The sequence below is a fragment of the Aythya ferina genome (assembly GCF_964211825.1).
Source record: "Aythya ferina genome assembly, chromosome: 7".
Lineage (NCBI taxonomy): Eukaryota > Metazoa > Chordata > Aves > Anseriformes > Anatidae > Aythya > Aythya ferina.
In genome coordinates this window covers 21,059,186-21,082,069 of record NC_140302.1, presented here as the reverse complement: position 1 = coordinate 21,082,069, position 22,884 = coordinate 21,059,186, and the positions used below count along the sequence as shown (strand labels likewise).

At 36.2% G+C, this 22,884-nt stretch overlaps 1 protein-coding gene across 7 annotated transcripts in view; it reads left to right on the top strand.

The window, feature by feature from the left end:
• PLCE1 (phospholipase C epsilon 1) overlaps nt 1-22,884 on the top strand; it is a 156,860-nt gene that overhangs the window by 58,305 nt on the left and 75,671 nt on the right. For all 7 annotated transcript variants that reach the window (XM_084524890.1, XM_084524889.1, XM_084524888.1 and 4 more), the window contains one exon: nt 7,778-8,063. In XM_084524890.1, the coding sequence (XP_084381016.1) occupies nt 7,778-8,063 (286 nt within the window). The remainder of the gene's footprint in view (nt 1-7,777; nt 8,064-22,884) is intronic.

The window sequence follows — 22,884 nt, the reverse complement described above, 5'->3', positions numbered from 1 at the left end:
TTGCTTCCAGATAGCTTTGCTATATTTGCCACAGTATACCTAGGGAGAAACCCTGCAACAAAGTGTTGTGCCAAACAAGAAATCAAAGGACCTTGGGATACATAGTGAATCTCATGCAAATCTGAGTGGCAGTACAATTTACTAATGCTTGTGGATGACTTTGTCATCATCTACTTCATCTTGAATAGTAAATTAGGAGTGGAATTTAGTTGACTATACCTTTCATCTTTTGCACTATTTGTCTTGTAAAATACCAGAACCCTGTGAGACACATGGCCAAAAATTTGATCAGCTGTATGTGCTTATTTGGTCACAAGCCATAGATAGCTCAGTGCCATCAAGAAGGTGATGCTTAACAGTAAAAATGTTTAATTTTTAATCTGAAAACTGAAAAATACTTTTTTTTTTTTAAAAAAAAGTTCAAATCAATTTCTCAGAAGAGTTCTAAAGCCTTCACATATTTGGTTACTGATGTGAACAAGACATGTCAGTGAACATAGCTCTAAAACAACATTAACCCAGCAGACATTTTGCTGTTCACAGCATCATCTCTGTCAAACACAATAAAATCCTTTAGCTCTGAACTGCATACATAACTGTTTGGGATATGGGGCCCTGACATATCTTCTTCAGAATATAAGTACATGATAGAGATAAATATAGATATATATGCTATTCTAGTCAAAACTGATGTAACAGAAAATGCATTCAGTTTTTAATATATTTCTGTTCTCATGTTTGATAATTTAATAAAAAATTGTTGTAGCAGATTCATGTTTTAGACATTCCACTAATTAAAGATTTCCTTCTTCCTGTAAATCAGGAAAGTATACATACTAAAGTTGTTACACCCTTGTTCTTCATTCTTCTTCTATGAAAGAGATCATCAGCCTTTGATAATTTACAATGCAGAATAATTGCAGTGATAAACATTTGAACAGAATCTGATTTTTTGCTGTTGTCTTAACCAAATTCTGTAGTGAATTTCTCTGCAGAGATGCCCGAGCATTACGAGAAGGCAGAGAGGAAGTTGATGAAGGAAGCATAATAACTAGATTCTGTAGTGCTGGAAGCAATAATCATGTACAAGCAAGTAAGCCTGCCCAGAAGTGGGATCTCTTGTGAATACAGTGCTGAGAAATGAGTAAATTGTCTTAAGCTAGCTTAGGCCAGAAAGTTGCAGTGCTTTTCCAGAGCTGGCCTACAAAGGGCCATCCTAGTGTCTTTGTACCTGTCGCTTTTACTTAAACCAGATAATTGTAAATTACATAGAAAAGTAGAGAATTGACTATATAAAATAATGTAGTTCCTTTCTACTTATGCATAGCAGAAACTATTTCTAAAGGTATGTGGTGGATGAAAAGCAAGGTCAGTGATGATCCTGTGTTGGCTTAGAAATCTGTATGACTTGACATGACCTGACTTTAAATCCCGAATCAGTGGCAGACCATTTTTTCATAGATTGGTCTGATTTTCAGTATTTCTTCAGACCCTGTATGACAGCGGTCTGTTCCAATGTCTGTGAAAATCAAGTCATTAGCAAATTAGCATTGTACTGTATGGACAGTAATCCAGTGACTGATTCTATCACAGTGAGTTAGATCAATTGATCCATGTTAAAAATGATGTCCAAAATGGCTTTTGCTTTTGTAGCTAGAAGAAATGCTCCTCAGAGTATGGCTTCACTCTTTTTTAAACAGAATATAGTTAGGTGGTATTTTGAGGTTGGTGAGGTGAACAATTTTACAGGTAAAAATGTCAGGAAAAGTAATTTATTTCCACTTTTAAAATTAAAAAAAAAATAATAATTTTCCACTTTTAAAATAAAAGCATTTTTCAAAAGATGATAATAGAAGTAATAATTTCTCTTTTTGTTTTCTTCAAAACAACAACAACAAAAACAACAAAACACAAGAAGAACAAAACACCTCACAACATCTTTACAAGAAAGCTTTTCTTAATCTATTCTGCAGTGTTACTTTAGCAGTGATCTTGAAACATCATGGGCTAATCAGTGTAGGTAAGGTCATAACTTGAACGAGTTTAAGTCTGAGAAAATGTAAGATTCTTCAGAAATAAATGTGACTGACAGTAACACCTTTTTTCAGTTTTATTAAAAATAAAGTGTTTTTATTAAAAATCAGTGCTATAGAGTGTGATGTTGGCATGCAATATTGGAAGACATAAAACTGAAGTATTGAATAAGTGCATTAGTATGTCTGAATCTTTTTGTGGTTCTGAGCAAATTCTCATTCTAGTAATTGTGTTTTCTCTTTCAGTCACCCTCTCCTCCACCCAAGTTCGCTTTACATATTCCTTTTTTTCTGCCCCAAATGTTTTATTGTTGTGGTTTTGTTTTTGTTTTTCACAGCAGAATGCTATCAGATTCCATGCTCTAGATACTTGAATTGTACTGCTGTTGAATAAATACGTATAAAAGCTTATGGGATTGGTCCTTGGACATGACATCCAAGAGATCACTGTTAACTTCACTTGATCAATATTTCCAAGGGTGTAGTTTTCTTCTGAAAATCCTGCCATGCCAAAAAAAAACAATCACTATCAGAATTTATTCATATGAATGGAATTTTTCTTGGAACAGAAGAAATTTTGAAAGAACAATATTTCCTGTGACGTTAATAGTTGTGTTTAAGATCTCCTGTTCTTTAAATCTTTCATGTTTTCAAAGGAGACATTTAAGTGGTCTTTGACACATGCTGTCCTGAGAGTTATTACTTGCTAATCTAGCATTCTGGTTTACAGGCATTTAAAATGGTTTTATGAAGGTATAACAAATGAAGGTGTTGTGTTGCAGATATACTGCACAAGGGATGTAGGCAGCCCTTCCATCATAGAAGCGTTCTATTGGTGGTGACTTCAAGAGTAAGTTGTCAGCTTGTTACCAGGAAGTTGGACTAGAGTGCATAGTACCATCTGAGCATATGTATACCTCTTTCATTTCAATGTTTCATTTTGATCATTCTGGATATATCAGTGAAGGTGTTTTTTTTTTTTTTTTTTTTTTTGTGTGTGTGTTTTTTTTTGTTGTTGTTGTTGTTGTTTGTTTATAAACACTGGACAGCTACCCATCAGAAACAATGTATTGAAATGTTAAAGCCCCTTTAGGGGAATATTTTCTATTATTTTTATAGCATAGTAGCAATAAGCATAATTTTGCATGGCTGTGTGCACTTTTTGGACTCACATATTCTTTGTTACTGTAATAAAGTTAGAGAAATTAGGCTTGTTTTAGAGTACATGGGGATCTTTAGTCTGTTCTTAATTCCAGTTTCTGGAGTTCATATGGGCTGAGCAGCTGCCATATGTTTTACAAACTGATTGCATGCCCTGAGGTTCTAATCTAAATACCTGAGGCAGAAAAAAATACAAAATGAGAAACAGCAAAGCCATTACAGTAAACAGGAGATACATGTAAGTTTAACTAAGAAATCGTAACAATTATTTTTGTGAACTTCTATATCAATTGTTTCCAGTACAGCAGTACCCATGAATGGCAGCTTCATTTTGGGGGAATAGCTGTATTAAACTGTTAGACTAATAATGGCCGTGGTATTTGGGTTTCTGCCACTTTTATGTGGTAAATCTACAGTAATGTGTGAAGAAAAGGGCATCATGCAATCTGCATTTCAAGTGATGATTAATCAGAAGAAAAGACTATAAGAAAAATGCTGAATAGTTTCAAGGCCAGCATGAATTCCTTGTTCTTATAGTTATTTTTAAAGAATATCTTAACAAAATATGTCTGTTGTCACTGTAAAGAAGTTTTATTGCCTGAAGGTTATCAATAAGTTAACTTGCAGATACCATTTTAAATTACTAGAAGCAAAACTGAGTTTTCTTAAAGTTCTGATGATTTATTAGATACATTAGTAACAGCTAAAAGATGTATTTTGTTTCCATTTAATTTCCACATATGGACTTGTTTGAAAGCCAAATGGATGGCATTTGGCCTGAATTTAATCCTTATTTTAAAGCTAATTTTCATTTCTTAGTTGGAGGGCATGTTTTTCTTCTTCAGTCTTGTGGCAAATTTCATATTGCAAGTAATTTTTGTATTCTTTTTACTTACCATTAAAATCTTTTAGGCTTTAAAAACAGAAGAAAGTAGAAATCTTTCATAGCCACAGAATACTTTGCTGGATTACTGTTGTATTAGCATATAGAGTTGCCTGCTTTAGCTCATTTATTTTAAAAGTATCATGTAAAATCATGAGAAAAGAAAAAACATTAGAATGTATTGCTTTTATTTGCTAAAGTAAAACTCAGGATAATGTAGTTGCATATAAATTCTACCATTTACACATGTGCTAATTACGGTGGTACAGAGAAGAATGTCCATCCGTACAGGTAAATATATTTGCTAATAAATGTCAATGCTCTTTTTGAAACCACTGATTTATGTTACTAATTAATAAGTTACTAAATTTTGAATAAAAGTTTTCTATTCTTCCCAAGAGGTCATTAATACAAAATTAAACTCCATCCTGTAATGAAATCAGCACTTTACTCGGCCCTATCAACAAAGGAGCTTGAAGTATGTTTAATATTGCAACACTTTTCAGATCCAGATACTATCCTCAGTTTCTTGTGAATTACTGTTTTACATAGTGTGTGCGAGATACAGCAGCATCAGACTGCAGATGGCTTTGAAATCTTTAATTCAATAGAGAAGGCAAAAGTGAATCAGAATTGATATGCCCTTGGGAGATGTTGTTTTTTGGTGAGTGGCTATCAGTTTAGTGCTGCATTTTATCCTTCTTGGTTCATATTCATTCTTAATTACAGTAAACATTCTTTGATGGAGAAAATAAGTGATACAGATCAATATAACTGTATCTGTCAGGATAAGCCATAAGCCCTGGTTTGGAATCAACTGTTTTTATCTCCCAGGCAAAATTGTCTTTTACATTGTCTGGTGTAATCTCACTGAAAGATGATTTTCTATATCAATTACTTGAGGATAAATTAGAATAGAATAGTTTAGTTTAGCTTTTAGGTGAGTTGAGTTGAGTTGGCAGGGACCTTCAAAGATCACCAAGTCCGACTGCCTGACCAATGTAGGGCTAATCAAAAGTTAAAGTATACTAATGAATGTATGGTCCAAATGCCACTGAATATGTTCCTGTTGTGATGGTTTCAGTTCATTTCAGTGGCTGGTAAGTACATACATTGTAAGTCTATTTTTTATTTTTATTTTTTGTAACCTCATCTCTGTGCAGCAGAAGTAACACATTCAGAGCTTTAACACATCAAAACAGACACTATTTGAAAATGTTTTATGAAGCGCAGAGTCTTTGGAGACAGCTAGTGCCCTGAAGTCTACTTTATACAATAGAGATTAACACCATTATTCTATGTATAATCTCTCCAGCAAAACACTGTCGCCTATTTCTGTCAACAAATGGTTTCTTTGCTTTGGCAGCTGAAAGAACTTTTAGTTGTGTAGGAAACAAAACATGCTTTTATAAGTTGCAGAACCTAATTTTAAAAATATTTTGGAAGGTAACTGTGGTTTTGAGAAGTTATTTTCATTAACTAAATATTTTTTAAACAAGCTAAAAAGACTAATTATGTCCGCTATGTGTGTCATGTCCATAATTTCTGAATAAGGCAAGTTCACTATCTCATGGTGCACCTTATGGAAAGGTGCATCATATGGACACACATACCACAGATGCATAGCCTGCAGAGTAAAGGTCTGCACGTATCCTGTCCAGATAGTGCATGCTCGAAGAGTGTATTTTTAAAGGTGGAGATGAGCAGTGTTCTTAGTGAATGAGTCCACAAAACTCTTATGTAGCAAAGAAAAAGAGATAAAGAGGCTCAAGTAAAGGCTTAACATTTCAAAAAAGGATGAGACCAAATACATTTTAGAAAATTAGCAGGGAAAAAAAAATAAGTTAGATACCACAATATTTCACTGTGTAATGAATTATAGAAGCTGTATTTCCAATGGAATTGAGTTATATGTCATAGTCACCATGCAAAAGAAATTTGTTTTTAGATGTATGTGTGTTAATAAATGTCAATGCTCTTTTTGAAACCCCTGATTTATATTGCGAGTTAATAAGTTATTAAATTTTGAATAAAAGTTTACTATTCTTTCCAAGTCATTAATACAAAATTAAAGCTGAGATGAGAAATATGTATGTTATTGCGTAGTATTTGATATTTTGTGTTCTGGAAAAAAAAAAAAAAAAAGGAAAGAAATTGTCATTGAATTTAGTAGCTGAATCAAAGCTTCTGCTATTCTCAGAGTCTTTACCTGAGCAAAAGAATTATATCACCCTTCGCAGTTCATTGAGGGTCAGATACCTTGAGGGGATTGGGCATTGGAACCTCCCCAGCGTAATGACTTGGGACTTGCAAGGTTAGGACAGAAGTGTACAAGTGCAGATCTGTGCACTGGGGGCTGTTGGCTTCCTTTTCTGTGTTACTGGGCATGGATCTGTCCCCTGGCGAGAGTGCCAGTGCTGCAGCCATGTGACTTGCACAGACTGCAAACAGTGTCTGATCATTTGCCTGAGGATGTGTGCTTGCAGTGTAGGGCTGGATGTGTTTTCTGCCATGTCAATGGATATCTGTATTTCCTTTATGTGAAGGGAAGGATAGCAAAAAGAAACAAGCCATTAATCAAAACCAAAGCAAAAAAAGCAAACAGTAAAGCATACGTTTATTCCGTATGCACTTTTAAGGACTGAAGACAGCAATATTGTACATTTTGGTTTCCTACATTAACAATAATTGCTTGTGAAGTTGGATGAAAACTGAGTTTTAAAGTAACTATTTCAATCAAAACCAATTTATTGGCTTATGTGACAATACTGATTTAATGATAAGGTGCCAGTTATATGCATTACTGAGTGTCTGGGCAACAGCCCCCTGAAAATTGCCTCGGCACCTGTCCCAGCAAGTTATAATGACCATTTCCTGTGTTAATCTTTTAATTTGGTCGTTTACACTACGCAATTAGAAAACACAGAACACTGAAAAAAAATAATTAATGTTAATCAGTAAGTCAGCATAGAAGAATGCAAAGAATCAAGTCTCTCCCTGTATGCTAAATGAAAAGATTTCTTCCAGATTCTTGCTTTGATCATTAGAGTCTTTTAAATAAGCAAACATTGCTTAGTTGCTAAGCCACAGACTGAAGTTCATTAGTGTGTTAGTACAAATATTGGAAAAAGAGTACTAAAGCAATATTAGATAGGGGACCTGTGCGTAGGCTGGAAGTAATGCAATGAACATGACACCAGAACATTTTGAGTGATTGCTCACAATGATTAAAACCATTTCTGTTTACAAAAACCCGCCCCATTCGGCAAGCAAAAGTGCAAACCCTGAGTGGATCTGTTTTTCTGCTACTGATAGCTGTAAGACTTTACTGGAAACACAAAATATTTGGTAGTTTTGTAATAGATTTTGTGTATATTCTTTATTTGAAATGTTGACCACAGATGTATTGCTATGGCACCTTTTTGTGTAATGATGATCCTTAAAGTTGATTTTCATTAGAATGCTATTAATCATAGATTTAAAGCCAGAATGTCATCATCTTTAAATAGATGGTGTGGAAACCTGACTCAAAATCTTTGCAAATCAGTTCTGGATTCTTAGAATATTTAGGTTTAATGCATAAAAGCAGTGTTTTGACACAATGTCTTCTTGCTGTTGATCTTTACATCAGTTCATGCTAGTTTGGCATTTTCTGATATTCAGCAAATGAACTAATTTCATGCTTCTGCATTTCTTACAGATCTTCAATACAGTGAGAGAAGAAGGAGCAGAAGACAGTTTTGAATATTTTCCTCGTCTTCTGAGAAAGCTCCCAGCTTTAGATACAGACTGTGTATGCAAAGTTGATGGTTTTTGTGTAAAACCATGTGTAGCAGGTGCTTACTCCCGATATCGTGCCACTTTACAGAGAACTGCACTCTCTAACTATATAACAGGTGCTTTACTAGAAGCAACTACATCATTGGGAGCAAGAAGCGGTCTTCTAAGTATCTTCGGAGGATCAACTGGAAGAACAATGCTTAAAGGTAGGAAAGATTTAATTTTGTTGAAGCCTGTCCACTTTAAATACAGCAAATATTACAAAATATATATTACCATATAATAGTCTGTACTTTATATACTCACATATTAAATTAACAGATAAATAGATTTTCATGTTTTCAAAGATTTTTCTTTGTAATTCATTGTTTAATTCATAACTAGGATTATTAGTTTAATAAATCAAAAATGCATGCAAAACTGAAAAGATTATTATAAAATATATGTTTTTTTTTTTTTCTTTTGTTTGTTTTCTTTTTTGAACCACTTCTGTTAGTGTTGAAATTAAATGTTCAAAAGTTAATGTTGAAGCCATTGTTGTTATGGTGTTCCTTTCTGTAATATTTGTCATTTATGTAGAGTCCTGTTCATGGTATGACTTGGTTGAGGACTTCAGAATGTAGTATATACTACACTCGGTTCTTTTTGTTTTCCCTTCACAACTAGTTGTCAGCAGAGCACTATGAGCTAAGTATATACAAATAATAACTGATTTACTGTTGGTCTTCTACTGGATTCCTCACCTTTCTAGGATCTGATCATTTTGAATACTGTGGGTATTGTCTGTTTGGATAATACTTATTGAGGATGGATGCTGCATAATAACTTCCCATGCTGATAGTCTTAGTATGCAATAAGGATACCATTCTGTGATTTAGTTTGGTCACTTTTGGAAGTTAAACAAGAAAAAGGCATTCTTGGAATGAATTCATTGCATTAGAGCAGAATTTTGTACAGAACATTAACTGCATTATATATTAATTTGTAATTAATTCCTAGAATATTTCCTAAGGTACTCAAGCATCTGGGGATTTATCAGCATGTTGTCCTGTAACTAAAGGAAGTAGTATCTCAGTTGTACACTGTAGAATAGAAGCATATGGATGCTATGTCTTGTTCAGAGTTTTACAAGAATGCGACAAAATCAATAGTATTCTCAGCGTAATTCCTTAATGCAGATACTGACCTCATTTTTTCAAACAAGAAGTCTTATAGTTTGTACTCAGATCAGGTTATCTTAAGTGTGCCACTTTCTAGTTTTAATTAGTATATCTTTAGGTAAATCAAATGACAGAGAGTACGCGCTGGTAGAAGAACAGGTACAGATGGCATACTGTAGCACCTGAGTGAAATTTAGTAGTATGTTTAGACACATGACTAAGCTTCATGTATCCCCAGAGAGACTGAGGTACGTACAGCATGGTATCCTATTTTGATAGGTTTTTTTCTTTCCATTTTGATTTTTTTTTATTTGTTCTGGGGACAGGGAGATGATTGCTTTAGAAAAATAAACATACACATTCCTGTGACAATGATGGAAGTCAAGGTTGAAAGAACTGAACCGTGTTCTGGGTCGTACAGTGTGATGGACCTTCTTCCTACAGACTGGGAGAAGAGAGCATGTCTTTGGAAGGGTTTGATGTCCTAGACCTGCCTGAGACTCTAAGGATGCTCAGTCCCCTGATTACCAATGTCATCCTCCCATGGGGCATGTTGGTGCAGTGCCCAAAAAGCCCAGCTGGTGACTGTCGTCCCAGAGTTGAGGCAGCAAGAACTGAGTTCTGAAACTGGAAGCAGCAGCAACAATTAGCTCAGGCTCAGACATGCTAATGTGGCTGTACCTTTTTTTAGAGCCTGAGCTAGTACCTGCACTTGTGTGCTTTGTGCACCAGCACACATTGCACTAGTTTGGGGATCTCTGCAATCCCCATATTATATGGTATATGCTTGTGTTGATATTCTGAGCCCAAGCAATTAAGACCTTGAAGAAAAAGACCAAGATCTTGAACTTGATTTGCAGCAATCCCCATATTATATGGTATATGCTTGTGTTGATATTCTGAGCCCAAGCAATTAAGACCTTGAAGAAAAAGACCAAGATCTTGAATTTGATTTGCAGTTCCAGGGGGAAATCAGCGTAGAGAGCAGAGGTTAGATTTCATTTGCTGTAGCTGTCTCTGTTGATGAAGATGTGTATGTATGTGCTATAGCTTTAGGATACTGACGTTTTCTGGATGTGGAAGGTTCATGTTCAGGTATCACAGTGATATAATATACTTGAGAAATATCAAATATAACAGTAACGGAGTCCTTTCTAAAAACATTTATGGAGTGTTACTTGGCAACACCTGAGACATCAGCATCAGCAAAGAACCCAACACTATTTTGAAGTCAGGGTTGCATTTATCATTCATTGGGGGGTTGTACCTTTCAAGAAAGAAAATTGTCCTGTTGTCATGGTTCCGCTCGAGTGGGCAGCCGAGCTCCACCACAGCCGCTCTCTCACTCCCCCTCCTCAAAGAGGAACGGGGAGAAAATATGTGAAAAGGGGCTCAAGGGTTGAGATAAGGACGAGAAAATCACGCAATAATTATTGTAACGGGCAAAACAAACTCAGCATAAGAAGATAGTAAGATTTTTACTCATTACTAACAAGCTAGAGAAGTGAGAAACAAAGGAAAGAAACCAAAAGCACCTTCTCCCCCCATCTACCCTCTTCCACCTCCTCCCCCCGAGCGGCGCAGGGGAACGGGGGAATGGGGGTTATGGTCAGTCTACAGCGCTTCTTCTCTGCCGCTCCTTCTCGGTCACTCTCGTCCCCTGTGCTGTGGGGTCCCACCCACGGGATGCAGTCCTTGATGAACTGATCCGGTGTGGGCTTCCCACAGGCAGCAGCTCTTCCAGAACTGCTCCAGATATGGGTCCGTACCACGGGGTCCATCCCTCAGGAGAAAACTGCTCCAACCTGGCTCCCCTACGGGCAGCAGCTCCTGCCAGGTCACCTGCTCCTGCGTGGGCTCCTCTCCACGGGCTACAGGTCCGGCCCGGAATCTGCTCCGGCAGGGGTCTTCCACAGGCGGCAGCCTCCGTCAGTGCAGGGCCACCTGCTCCACCGTGGTCTCCTCCAGGGGCTGCAGCGTGGAACCCTGCTCCACTGTGGTACTCCATGGGCTGCAGGGGGACATCCTGCTTCACCATGGTCCTCACCACAGGCTGCAGGGGACTTCTGCTCTGGCGCCTGGAGCACCTCTCCCCCTCCTTCTACACTGACCTTGGCACCTACAAGGCTGTTCTCTCACTCCCGGCTGCTGTATGGCGCAGTGTTTTTTTCCCTGTCTTAAATATGCTCTCACAGAGGCGCAAACAACATCGCTTATTGGCTCAGCTCTGGAAAACGATGGGGCCCTTCCCAAACATGGGGCAGCTTCTAGATCTTTCTCACAGAAACCACCCTTATGGCCCCCTGCTACCAAAACCTTGCCACATAAACCCACTATACCTGTACATGCAGATTCTTAAATACATTGTTATAATCTGTCCAATACTCTCTTTTGCTCTTGGATTTAACCTCAAATTTAGATGGAATTAGTTTATGGTTGAAAAGTTTTAACTGATGTTGATAACAACTCTGATGTCAAATGCAATGGAGGATTTACTACAGGATACAGCACATCACCTGACCAGTTCACTTTGCTGTTGAGAAGGAAAATAAATATATTGGTCCTGGTTTTGTTTAGTAGTTAAGGTGATATTTCCATCAGCTTGTGGCTCTTAGCCCTCCAGAAATGGTTCGAACTTTTCTTTCTAAGCCAAGTGTGATAAGTTGCAGAGGGGCCAGGGAGATTAAAATAAATATCTACTTTGACGGTCAAAAGTTGTGAGTGCCCATGTAGTAATTTCAGTGTTGTATATGCTCTGAAATAGCAATAGCAACAGGAAATTAGCATTGTATCTCTTTAGGTTGTATTCCTTCATGTTGCTTAGGCTGCTGAAGAAAGGACAGAAGACTCTTTGGATTTTGTTTTTTACTATTTTCATCAGGAATAGCAAAATCTTTCTTGTTGCTAAATTTCAACAAGCTGTGACATGAAAGGACAGATTTTTCAAGTGTTGTGTTAGAATATATGTCCTTTAAAACAGTGTTTGAGAAGGGATTTACAGTTTAGGAAGATGTCATAATATGGTTGAAGGCCTGAGCATAAAGATCCTGTTAGAAGTATAGGAGAGCACTGATTTGTTTATTTCAGAAAGAAATGACAGATGTGTCTGGTTTGTGCAGCATAGTGCAGTATAGAGACACTTGACCTGTTGCTGACTCATTCAGACCCAAACTGGAGTACTCTCATGATGCAGGGAAATCCCCGACAGTGATTGGTTTGAAAACAATACAGGCAGCTGCAGCTAACAGTCCTTCAAAATATGATCCTTTCCAGTGATGGCAGCAGTTGAGATGGTGGTAGTTTGAGCATTATGACACCATACTTCATTGTATGGAAGTAGGCATGCCCAAAAGCACCAATATATTAATTACTTGAACTAAGAAAAAGGGACCACTAGCAAATGAAAATTTAAACAACAACAACAGCACTGACATGGGTGGAAGTAGGATATCTTATGAAAGCAAAGGATTATATACATTTATTTTAGTATCTTCCAAAGTAATTTGAGATGTTACATAGGTATATATAAAAGTTGGTGGACTGTCTAGTTACTATTCTGCCACTCTGGAATTTGAACTCAAAGTTCCTTTCTCTTATAAACACTGATATCTAAAGACAAGCCAAATAAATGCTGAAAGAAATGATGAATTATTATGAAGTAATTTTAATTTTGTGGTGAATCTGGTTTGATAGCTATTTTACCTTAGGAAAATTAAGTACGTAAAGGTGCTATTGAAGACTTGCCACATTGTACTTTACTTCCAGAATTCAACAATGACAAATGATCTTGTGTAAGTAAAAGTTTACTAATGTGAGGCTCTTTACTGCCATTTTAAGTGCAATTCCAGTGTCAACTTTCATCACCCCTCTCTTCCTTCTGGGTTCTGGTTCCTAGAAACTGATTTCACTTTAGAAAAATCCTGTGAATGAGGGGAACAATAGGGGCAAACTCACCTTGGACTAATATTGCTACTGAGTGCTTCATTTTGTCAAATTTCTGAGTTTGAGATCTCTAAATTGCCTTAGGTATTTGCATACATCTTGTGCACTTTGTTCAACAGGACTTCATCAAAATGTTTATTTGTAACATAGGCAAAATTCTACTGTGTTAAAAGCATGCTGTGATTACTATGTTAGTTTTCAATGCCTGTATACATACTCATGCATTTTATTTAAGCATATTATTACCTCCGTGCAGACATTGTCCAAATATATTCTTAAGTGGAAGAGAATTATATTTATATTTGATGGAAGAGTATGGATTATCTGGGTAATTCTAATCTTATTTTGTAAAGCGCTTGGAAGTAGGAGGTTGAATCTTACTCTAAAATTACCTGTGACAAATGATTTTGAATAAAAATGTGTTTTAATAATGTATATGAAATAAGATTTCGTTTTAAAGAGCTATCTTGCAAGCAAACATAATATCGTAGGCTTCAGTTTATTGGTTTTCTAAAAATCTTCTTGCTTTTAAAATTAAGTTTAGTTCTTTCTGTTCTGAAGTAGGAAGCAGGTTGGGCAAACCCTTTATTCAGGGCTGGGGAATATTGTCTACTGACTGTGTTCTAAGTTCATTTCTTTTGCTGTCAGGGAAACATGACATGCTGGAGGAAGCAGAAAGTAACAAATGTATGACTCTACTGAAAGGAAAAGTTGAGTAATCAACCTATGTAATTTTTTCATTGAGAGTGACAGCTCTCTGTTGAGAAAAAGTTTCCATCTGAACCTAAAAGGTAGGATTTTTATTCTACTTGTAAAAATAGTTATCACAAACAAGTTAGCTAATGTTTTAGTGCTAATGGGTTTTGTTTGTTTATGGAATTCATTTATAGGTTCAGTGTAGTCGTATATTTAACTGCATCATTGTAAAGTGTAGTAGTGTCACTTAGTGGGCATTTGGCTAGGCACTAGGTGTAGAACCTGTTTGCTTCACCTCATGCCTTTTGATTTTGTGGGTACTGCCTTCTCAGTGCCTTCTTTTTTTTTTTTTTTTTAAACTCAGTGGTACTCAGAAATGTGCTGAAGTACTTCACTGACACAACCTTTTTACTGACTTTTTCTGAAATTGTGAAAATATACAAAAACATACATATTTCTTTTTGTCTAGAGCACAATGACTTACTGCCATACCTTAACTAAATGTTTAAAACAGCCATCAGAACTCTTCTACCATTTCATCTAGTCACAGAAGCCCTCACAGTTTAGCTGGGAATAGATGTTTTTTTCAAAGGTGAGAGGCCCTCTAAACTTTTCCCTTTCTCTTTACAATAAAACAATTATTGCTTGTGCATGCACCTATGCTGATCGCTAGTACACCAATATGAGGGTGAAGGAAGTTTTTCTGCTAAGTCACAAACCATTTAGAAAGTTACAGCTCAGACTTCAGTTCAGTGTGAAAACAATAGGAAGCTGAGGTACATGGGATGTAGGGTGGGTAGACAACTGATTTCCACGTCATAATTTCTGAACTGCTCTAAGGAGCCACCACGTACAGATTACACTGCAGTACATCCAGCCTTATGCCAAAGACATGGTACCAAGGTTCATGTCAAGCAGATGTGTGCCAGGTAAAACTATTCCTCAGCCACAGATTAAGTTTCAGTACAGATCTGAAGCTGCAGACGTAATTTAGGCATGGTTTTCCACTCTAGAGCAGTTCCTAAAAAAAGAAAAAAAAAGAAAAAAAAAAAAAAAAAAAAAAGAAAAAAAGCTCCAAAAGTAGAAGTGTGTTTAAAACCTATCTGTATCATTCAGTCTCTAGACCAGGCATCCTTCCATTACTTTTATTCCAAAATGTGTGGAATTCCTGGAGGTGAAGTTCAGCATGCTCTTGCACGATCTGTTTTAAAAGGAGCCTGTTACTTTAATTGGAGTGTCCTTTCATGATTTAAAAGGAAGATTTCTCAAAACATTTATATGTTCTGTAGTTAAGCATTTTATGTGATATTTGTACCAGAAATGGGGAGCCTCTAAATACAGAGTTCCTAATTCAAAGATAGACCTCAAAGCTCCAAAACAGAATTCCAAGTCAAATGAATTTGGGAACAAGACTTTAAAAACCTGTGTAGGGTCTACTTTATAGGAAACTCACTTCTTGGGTCTACAGTATGGAGCCTGGAAGCCCTGCTCTCAGATGGCTCCCTGCTGAGGAGCTGCAACTTGGGTGCTGGTAGTCCAGGGACAATCTGAGAGTGGACTCTTGGGAACAACAGATGCCTGGAGTTCACACAGCTAGTCAGTGAATTCACATACTTGTTGGCATCTTTGTTAATGCAAAGAACATGATTTTCACTTACTAATACTGAAGGCATTTCAGCTGCACTGTCTTAGTGTCTATATGTAATTCAGAATTTATGGTTAATAAGAAATTTTGAGATTGTCTTTCAATATGATTTGGATTGAAACCAGATTGCTTCCCCTGGAAAGGAAATCCTGCTTTTCAGCCTGTTCTGTTTCTTACAAATTAGTTGTTTTAGAAGTTTGTTCATAGTTGTTAATGAGCCAGAATTTTCACTAGAATCACATTTGAGGGTAGAGTCATTGCTGCAGTTCGTGTGTTGTTGACCTTTTTAAACATAAAATAGAAGAAGCTGTGGGGTCTTTTGTTGTTGTTGTTTTCCTTCTTTTTGTCATAAAGAAGGAACTAGGGTATGTGAAAATGTTTTTGCTTTTTATTTAAAACCTATACCCAGCATCCAAAGTCATTGTAAAATGAAAAAGTTATACCCTTCTCCTCTCTCTCTCCCCCCTCACCATTACGAGGACAACTTTGTAGCTTTGTAAATCAAAGAAAAACAAAATGGAATTGAAAAGAAGTGTCTGAGGATGAAGCATGTGGCAAATGTTTTGTCAATATTCTTTTCACTTTAGCATCTTTTAAATTTGCTTCAATCTTATGGTGCTTTCTTAGTTGATATATATTAGACTACATCCCTGACCGCTGTTGTTCAGATTCCAGAGCAAGGTCACTCAGAACTTGCTGAATAGACAACAACAATTTTTGACTAAGAGCAGAAGAAAAGTAATTTGTTGTTTACATGCAGGCAGGCTATATCAACCTTAACCTCAGGAGGGTTTACATGGCAAGGTTTTGGTAGTGGAGGCCTGTAGGAGTTGCCTCTGTGAGCAGAGCCTAGCAGATACCCCATGTCAGATCAGAGCCAGCTTCAGCTGGCTCCAAAAAGACCCGCCGCTGGACAAAGCCGAGCCAGGGAGTGATGATGGTTGGGCCCCTGGGAGGGCAGATTGAAGAAATGGGGGAAAAAACCTGCTACACAACAGCAGCTGGGAAAGAAGCGTAAGAAAGAAACAACCACATCTACTTCATACCTACTTCATACATCCCCCAGTGTTCAGAGAAAACTCTTTTTCTGTAAGCAGACTTTGACATCAGCAAAGACTGGTTAGCAAACAAGTCTTTATGGCTTTTCCCACTACTGTTTCTTGTACCCTTTGAACAAGTCATGTTTTTACAGTAACAGGGAAATTCCACAATCTCTAAAGCTGAGGCAATTGTATGTCAGTGTCATAGGCAATATCAGCTTTATGTATGCAGACTTGAGAAGGCCAAAATAATTTAGCTTGTATATGTGTGTGTTTGTGCCCAAAGTTTAAGGCCAGGTAGAGTGAGGGATAAAGCCAAAATATTGTCAGAATGAGCAGAGGTTCACACCTGAAAAGATGGGACATATCTCAGGCTTAGAATCTAAGGCATGAAGATGAGTCAGGCAACACATTGCAAGCTGAGAAATCCAGGAAATATATCAGACAGTTAGTAGATAATGTGGCCTGAAGCAAGGGTGTGGGCCAGGAAAACAAGGATTTCATGCTGCCTGCTTGGCACCAGCCAGGAAGACAAGGGCAAGTTCAGGTCAACTGGTCCAGGGTTAGAATTAGGGCTGACATGGCAGGAAGCACAGGCTGAAGAAGAAAGATCTGGGAGGACATTTGTAGCCACAGGACACCTGGGACAGTCTGGAGCTGCCTGTGGGGGTGGTCTCCATGAACTGGCAGAAGGGGACAGATCACCACAGTCAGCCTCCCAGATCCATCGTTGCCTGGTCAGGCCCAGTTGCAGGCAAACTGGCATAGCAAGGGCAAGAGGAACGGGACTTAAGGAGAACCCTTACCAACATTAATTTAACAGAAGCTTCCTTTTGTCCTGCTTGTTTCATACATTGTAAGCACAAAGAATTAGGTTCTGCCAGCATAGCTCATCTCGTCCTTATAGCCATCTCTCTGGGTGCAGCAATGTGTTTACTGCAAGATGGAAAGATAAATAATTGAGCTGGGTAGTAGATTGAAGAAGTTAACTAATGTAATCTAAGAAAAAAAAATATATATATATATATAAATATAAAAATTGGTCCTTTTGACAGAACAGGTAACATGGGAGCAGGAAGGTAAATGGTTATATCAATGAAGATAACGGAACTAATGTCTAGAGCTAAGCAGTTAAGAAACAACTGAATTTAGGATAGTTTTGTATAGATTTTAGTTCCAATAATAATATTTGGTCCTTTAACTTGTGTAGGTGAGTCTGCTTCCTCAGAAGTCAGTTGGTGGCCTATGGCTGCTGTTCCCACCAAAGGACAGAGTTTAAATTCATTCAGTGAGTCAGCCCCTGCTGTGAGAGCTTTGTTGTGGAGAAGGGAATGATGTATGTACTAATGTGTGTGTGGATGAAGGCTGAGAGATCAGTAGTTAGTGCAATGATTATAGTTTTTTTTTTTCCTTTTTTTTTTTTTTAAGAGTAATTAGTCTTCAGAAACACTGAAATGGGATTTTAAGTGCAGATAGTTAATCCCAAAACTACTTATTATTTATTGTTTTAAAAGTCTGAACATTTGTTTGAATGGGCCTTGTAAAAGTAATGTCCATGGGAACTTTTGAAGTGTAGAATGGAACTTTTTGGTATGTTTATGTTAGCATGTCACTCAGAAGCAAAACAAAACAAAACAAAACAAAACAAAACAAAACAAAACAAAACAAAAAAAAAAAACATGGACCTCAAGCCTCAAGATGACTCGAGTCATCTCCAAAGATTCCCTTGAAGTTTTGTTTCTAGGAAACAAATTAGAACAAAATCAACAATTATAGAATAATGCTGTTCTATTTATAACCAGACTTTTTTTTTTGTTGTTGTTAAATTCTAAGGTACACTTCATAGTTTTCTTCTTAGAACCAAAATCCTTCTGATTTTTTTCTTTATATTTTCAGGTAGTAACTTTTATAATCAGTGGAAAATTCTTTAATATTGACCCTATAATGATGAGAAATATTTAATCTAATGGTTTATTTTGTATTTTTATAGGGAGATAGCATTAATTAAATTGATATTTATGAATAAAATTATTTTCAAAGTTTTGTACTGTATCCCCATAATGGTCCTTATACTGTCACATTTAATACAAATTCTTTGGAAGCCTAAATGTACTAGTTTTCAAGAAGACCTTGGAAACAATACTAAATTGCTGTTCCTCCAATTAAGAAAGAATATGTTGGTGTTGTCAATGAAAAAATAGCAATGCACTGGCTGTGTTCCATGGTAGCTCCTCCAGTAGAAGTTTTTCAGACAAGACAGAGTCACCGTATAAACAAAGTGACTCGAAGTGTACTACTTGCGTTCCAGTTCTGAGCAAATCAGTCCTCAGACTTCCTGGGGAAATGGAGAAAGGTTTCTTGTGGCAGTGTATTGTTTTCCAACCTTGTGTACTCTAGTAAATTTTATAACTAAAATTTCACTGATGTAGTCCTGCTGTTTGTGAAAGTGATGTAAACTGTGTGTAGACAAGGCTAAGGTCAGAATGAAGAAAAGCGATAAAAATGCCAGAGCCAGATATTGACAACTGCTTGGATCAAGGCATCGTTTTGGTTCCTATGTAGTTTACCAACATACAGGCAGCCTGGAAAACTGTGCTGTCTTTTTAAGTCCCTCACTCTGTAAATTCTTTACAGTTAAACACACTTCTGGAAGCCTCAGGGAGGTTTTCTTCTTCTTCTCCTCTCAAATAAACTCTTTTTGGATTGTGCTAAGTCATATGCCTTTGTCCCACTAAAGCTGGTGCTCTTGCATTTTATTAGAGACTCTAGTGCAGAGCACATAATAGCTGTGAAGGTAGGGCTAATAAGGAAACCCATGCTGCAGTTTTTGTAATGCTTGAGCTGAAGTTTCCTAAAACAAAACTAACTCAGTTTATTACTTTTGGCCTGTTTAAACAACACTGATATAAATATAACTTGTGCAAAAGCTTGGGTGTAGGCTAACTTATTTCTTAATATATTTGAAGACAAAAATCCAGCAGAATTAAAATGGTTCTTGTTTATAACTCTGCTGTCAAAATCAAATGCTTTTAGTCTTAGCAGGATGTATGCTAGTCCTTAATTTCTAAACTTCCTTCCATTTGAATCTCAGTGTTACAACTTTTATCTGAGGAGGTGGGTAACCTGACCTTTTAGTGAGTGAGCCAAATGCATGTCTTCTTCATGGCTTACACAAGGCACGTCAGTTATGCATTTTGCCACAGTTTGTAGCTTTAAACTGAGCAGCTGTTGCCTGACTGTTAGTTTGGACAAGTGCAGTGTGCAGACTTTCTGTGGTGTTGGAAGTACCTGCTCTCCTGGCATTTTAGGAGGAATTTAAGATTCAATGGAGGACGCATTTGCTGGTAAGATTTACATTTCTGTGGTCTGTAATACAACTCTCTAATTATATTTAGGTAGTTAAAACAAAGTGAAAGCTCCATTTCCAGTGTTAATAGATTGAGTGGGTGTGTTCTAATCTAACATTGTGTCTATAATGTCTGCATTTAATACCGGTTCTTTAAGGACACTTAGACCTGTTGCTAAGTGGAAAATGAATTTTGTATGGATTTTGTTCATATTGTAACTATTTTGACATCAAGTTATGTAGTAGGGCATTCCTTTGTTTCTAGTTCTACAAAAATAGGTAACATAAAAAAAAAAGCTGAACTAAATAGGAATGTCAGATATAACAAGATTTTTAAGAGCACTAGACACAGGTATTTTGTTTTTTTTTTAGTTTATAAATGATTTAGGTGTTAAAATTTAGTAACATATTTTTGAATGTAAATCCACTTCTGTTTTTCCTTTCCCTTTTGCAAACTTGTGTTCTTGGATCTTCAGTATACAAGTATATATGTATACTGAGTGTATGTGTTATCTCAGTACACTTGTAGCCAGCTTGTGTTTTGTAGATGCTCAAGGCAGCAATTTTTTTTCCTTTCTGAATGACATGAACGCATAGCACCATGTAAAAAAAAATGTTTTGTTACTAATTGGCCATAAAGAAACATGAATATTTACATATGTTGAACTCTCATGTGTAACTTTAATGAATGTTAGTATTTTCCTCTGTGTTAGGAGTGTCTTTTATGTGCTAACCCTCCTGTTTCCCTAAACTGCCTGTTAGATAACGGCTATGAAAAAAGTTCACCATTCAAAGAGGTGGTATCTCATTGCAATAGAGAGATTGTATTGGTTGTCAACACCTTTATTTTCACTTCAGTGATTGAGATAGCACAGGAAAAAAAAAAAAAAAAAAAAAGAAAAAAAAAAGGGAAAGAAAGAAAGAAAGAAAGCCTGCTATCAACTGTATCCATATTCCTTGCAAAATAGTGGGATTTTTGATCCCTTTTATTCAGTCAGTGATAGACAATGTAAGATACCTAACTGGATTAAAAGAAATTTAGGGCAAATTGTGTTAGGTAATCTCAGCAGTATTAACATTATTAACTCATCTGAGACATCGGTTTGGATAGGCTGATTTTTGATGTTTTTATTTTTGTTTTGAGGTAGAATTATGCATGCATTTTCTAGACAATAAGCTGATATGAGAGTTTTTCCTAGTGCATAGATTTTTTGTTTGTTTGTTTGTTTGTTTGTTTAAGGAACTTCATATTGACATAGTTTTCTAAAGTTTAAGTATTTTCTTTGGAAATAGTTACGTATAAAAATGCGTTACTGCGCATTTTAATAATTCTGAAATAAGTAAGTTACGAGTTAGATTTATCAAGCACAAATTGAAAATACTTTGCTTACAAAACACCAAAACAGTAATAAAAGAACTGGAAGTACATCTCGAAGCTAAAAGAACTTTTAAATGTTTCTTGTGAATACTTTAAGAGCTTTGCACAACTGTACGGCAGTTAAATATTTTTATCCTTAAATTCCCTTGGACTGGGTACAACAGATTTTGTGCTCGTCTTCAGGTTTCTTTATGGAATCAAGTGTTCAGATCTTCTAGAAAGGGGATAGGTCTGATGCTGCTGCATTAGTTTCTGCATTCAATTTCCCTTTTCTCTGATATCTTGGAGTAAAGCACAGGTACATGTCTTTTGACTTAACTATGTTGCTACAGAGAGAAGTTGTGTCCTCTAAAACCATTGTTCATTGGGGAAAAAAGGAAGTCTCAATCAGGAAAAAAAAGTGAAGCTTTGAATACCTTTTAATAAGTTACTGTTAGTTTTAGAGAAGATTCAATCGGAAGTTGTTCACCTGTATTTGCTTGTTCAGAATTAAATTGCAAAGCTCAACAAAGAAATTGAAAAAAGATTTATTTAACAAAGATTTCCTTATAGAAGTAGAATAGTGCATAAATGTGTACAACCTTTTCTATAAATTCTTTTAAGATTTTTTTTGTTGTTGTTTTAAGAACTTGCTCTTCTATTGGGTTTTCAGAAATTGAAGAATTTGAATTGGTGTCATTGTCTTTGGACCCTAATCCTGAAAAATAGCAATGCCTACAGCCATTAGCTATGTAGGTTTGTTTGTTTGTTTTCCACTTGGTTTTGTAGAATATTTGAAGTATTAGTATAATTTCCTACTATCTTCAGGCAAGGAACTGCAGCCACTGGAACTACACAGAAACTTCTACAAATCTCAGAAGGCAACATGGATGTGCCAAACATCCAACCTTATTTTTTACATACCTAGTCATCCAAGTTCATAAAATTTGTAGGTTAAAGACTTGACTGATCTTTTTAGAGATCCTTGAGAAGCCATTTTTTATCACTGAATAAATTAAACAAAAACAATGTTAACAAAAAACATAATAGGTAATTATGGCATGAACAATTCCAACTAAGAAACCAGAAAAATAATTAATTTGAAGTTTAAGGGATCAAAAAATGGTTAGAGTAGTCAGAAAAGAATGATTTTGCTGTATTTGCCAAGAAGAGTTGTTTTACAATAATTATTCGAGTTTTTGTGTCCGTGTAGGTACTTTTATGAACTTACTTGTGGTGTCATGCATTAAAGCACCATGAAATGATTTTGTTATTATTTAAGTTCAATAATGTTTCAAGAGAGAAAATAAGCATCAAAAGTAATTTTTTCTTCTGAGTTTCAGATTGCCATAATATCCTGTTCTCTAACTGCCACAAAGTAGAAAAGATCAAATTAAATCATACAGTTCTATTCTGCATCATATGTAAAAGATTTGTGAATATAAAACCTCCTAAAAACTGTCAACAAACCATCCGAATATGTGCACAGAATCTAAAAAGGGAAGAGGGGATGACCTTAGTGAGTTGGTCATCTTGAATGTGGTATCAGAAGTAGGATTTTGCATATAAGCATGATGTTCAGGTGTAAAAGGCTTTGGGAGTTTTCTATAATGATATGTAGAGTGAGCTGCTTTCAAAAAGATAACAGAGGAAAACTAAAATGCAATTAAAGTTATTGTATGCAGAGATACAATTAGAACTGTGTCTATAACTTAGATTTTTATTTGCTACCAGAACTAAAAAATACTAGATTTATTTTTTTTATATATAAAAGAAACAGCCAACCCCCCAAAAAACAAAACTACTTTTGAACACCAAAATGAAAAAAGTTGTGTTTTATA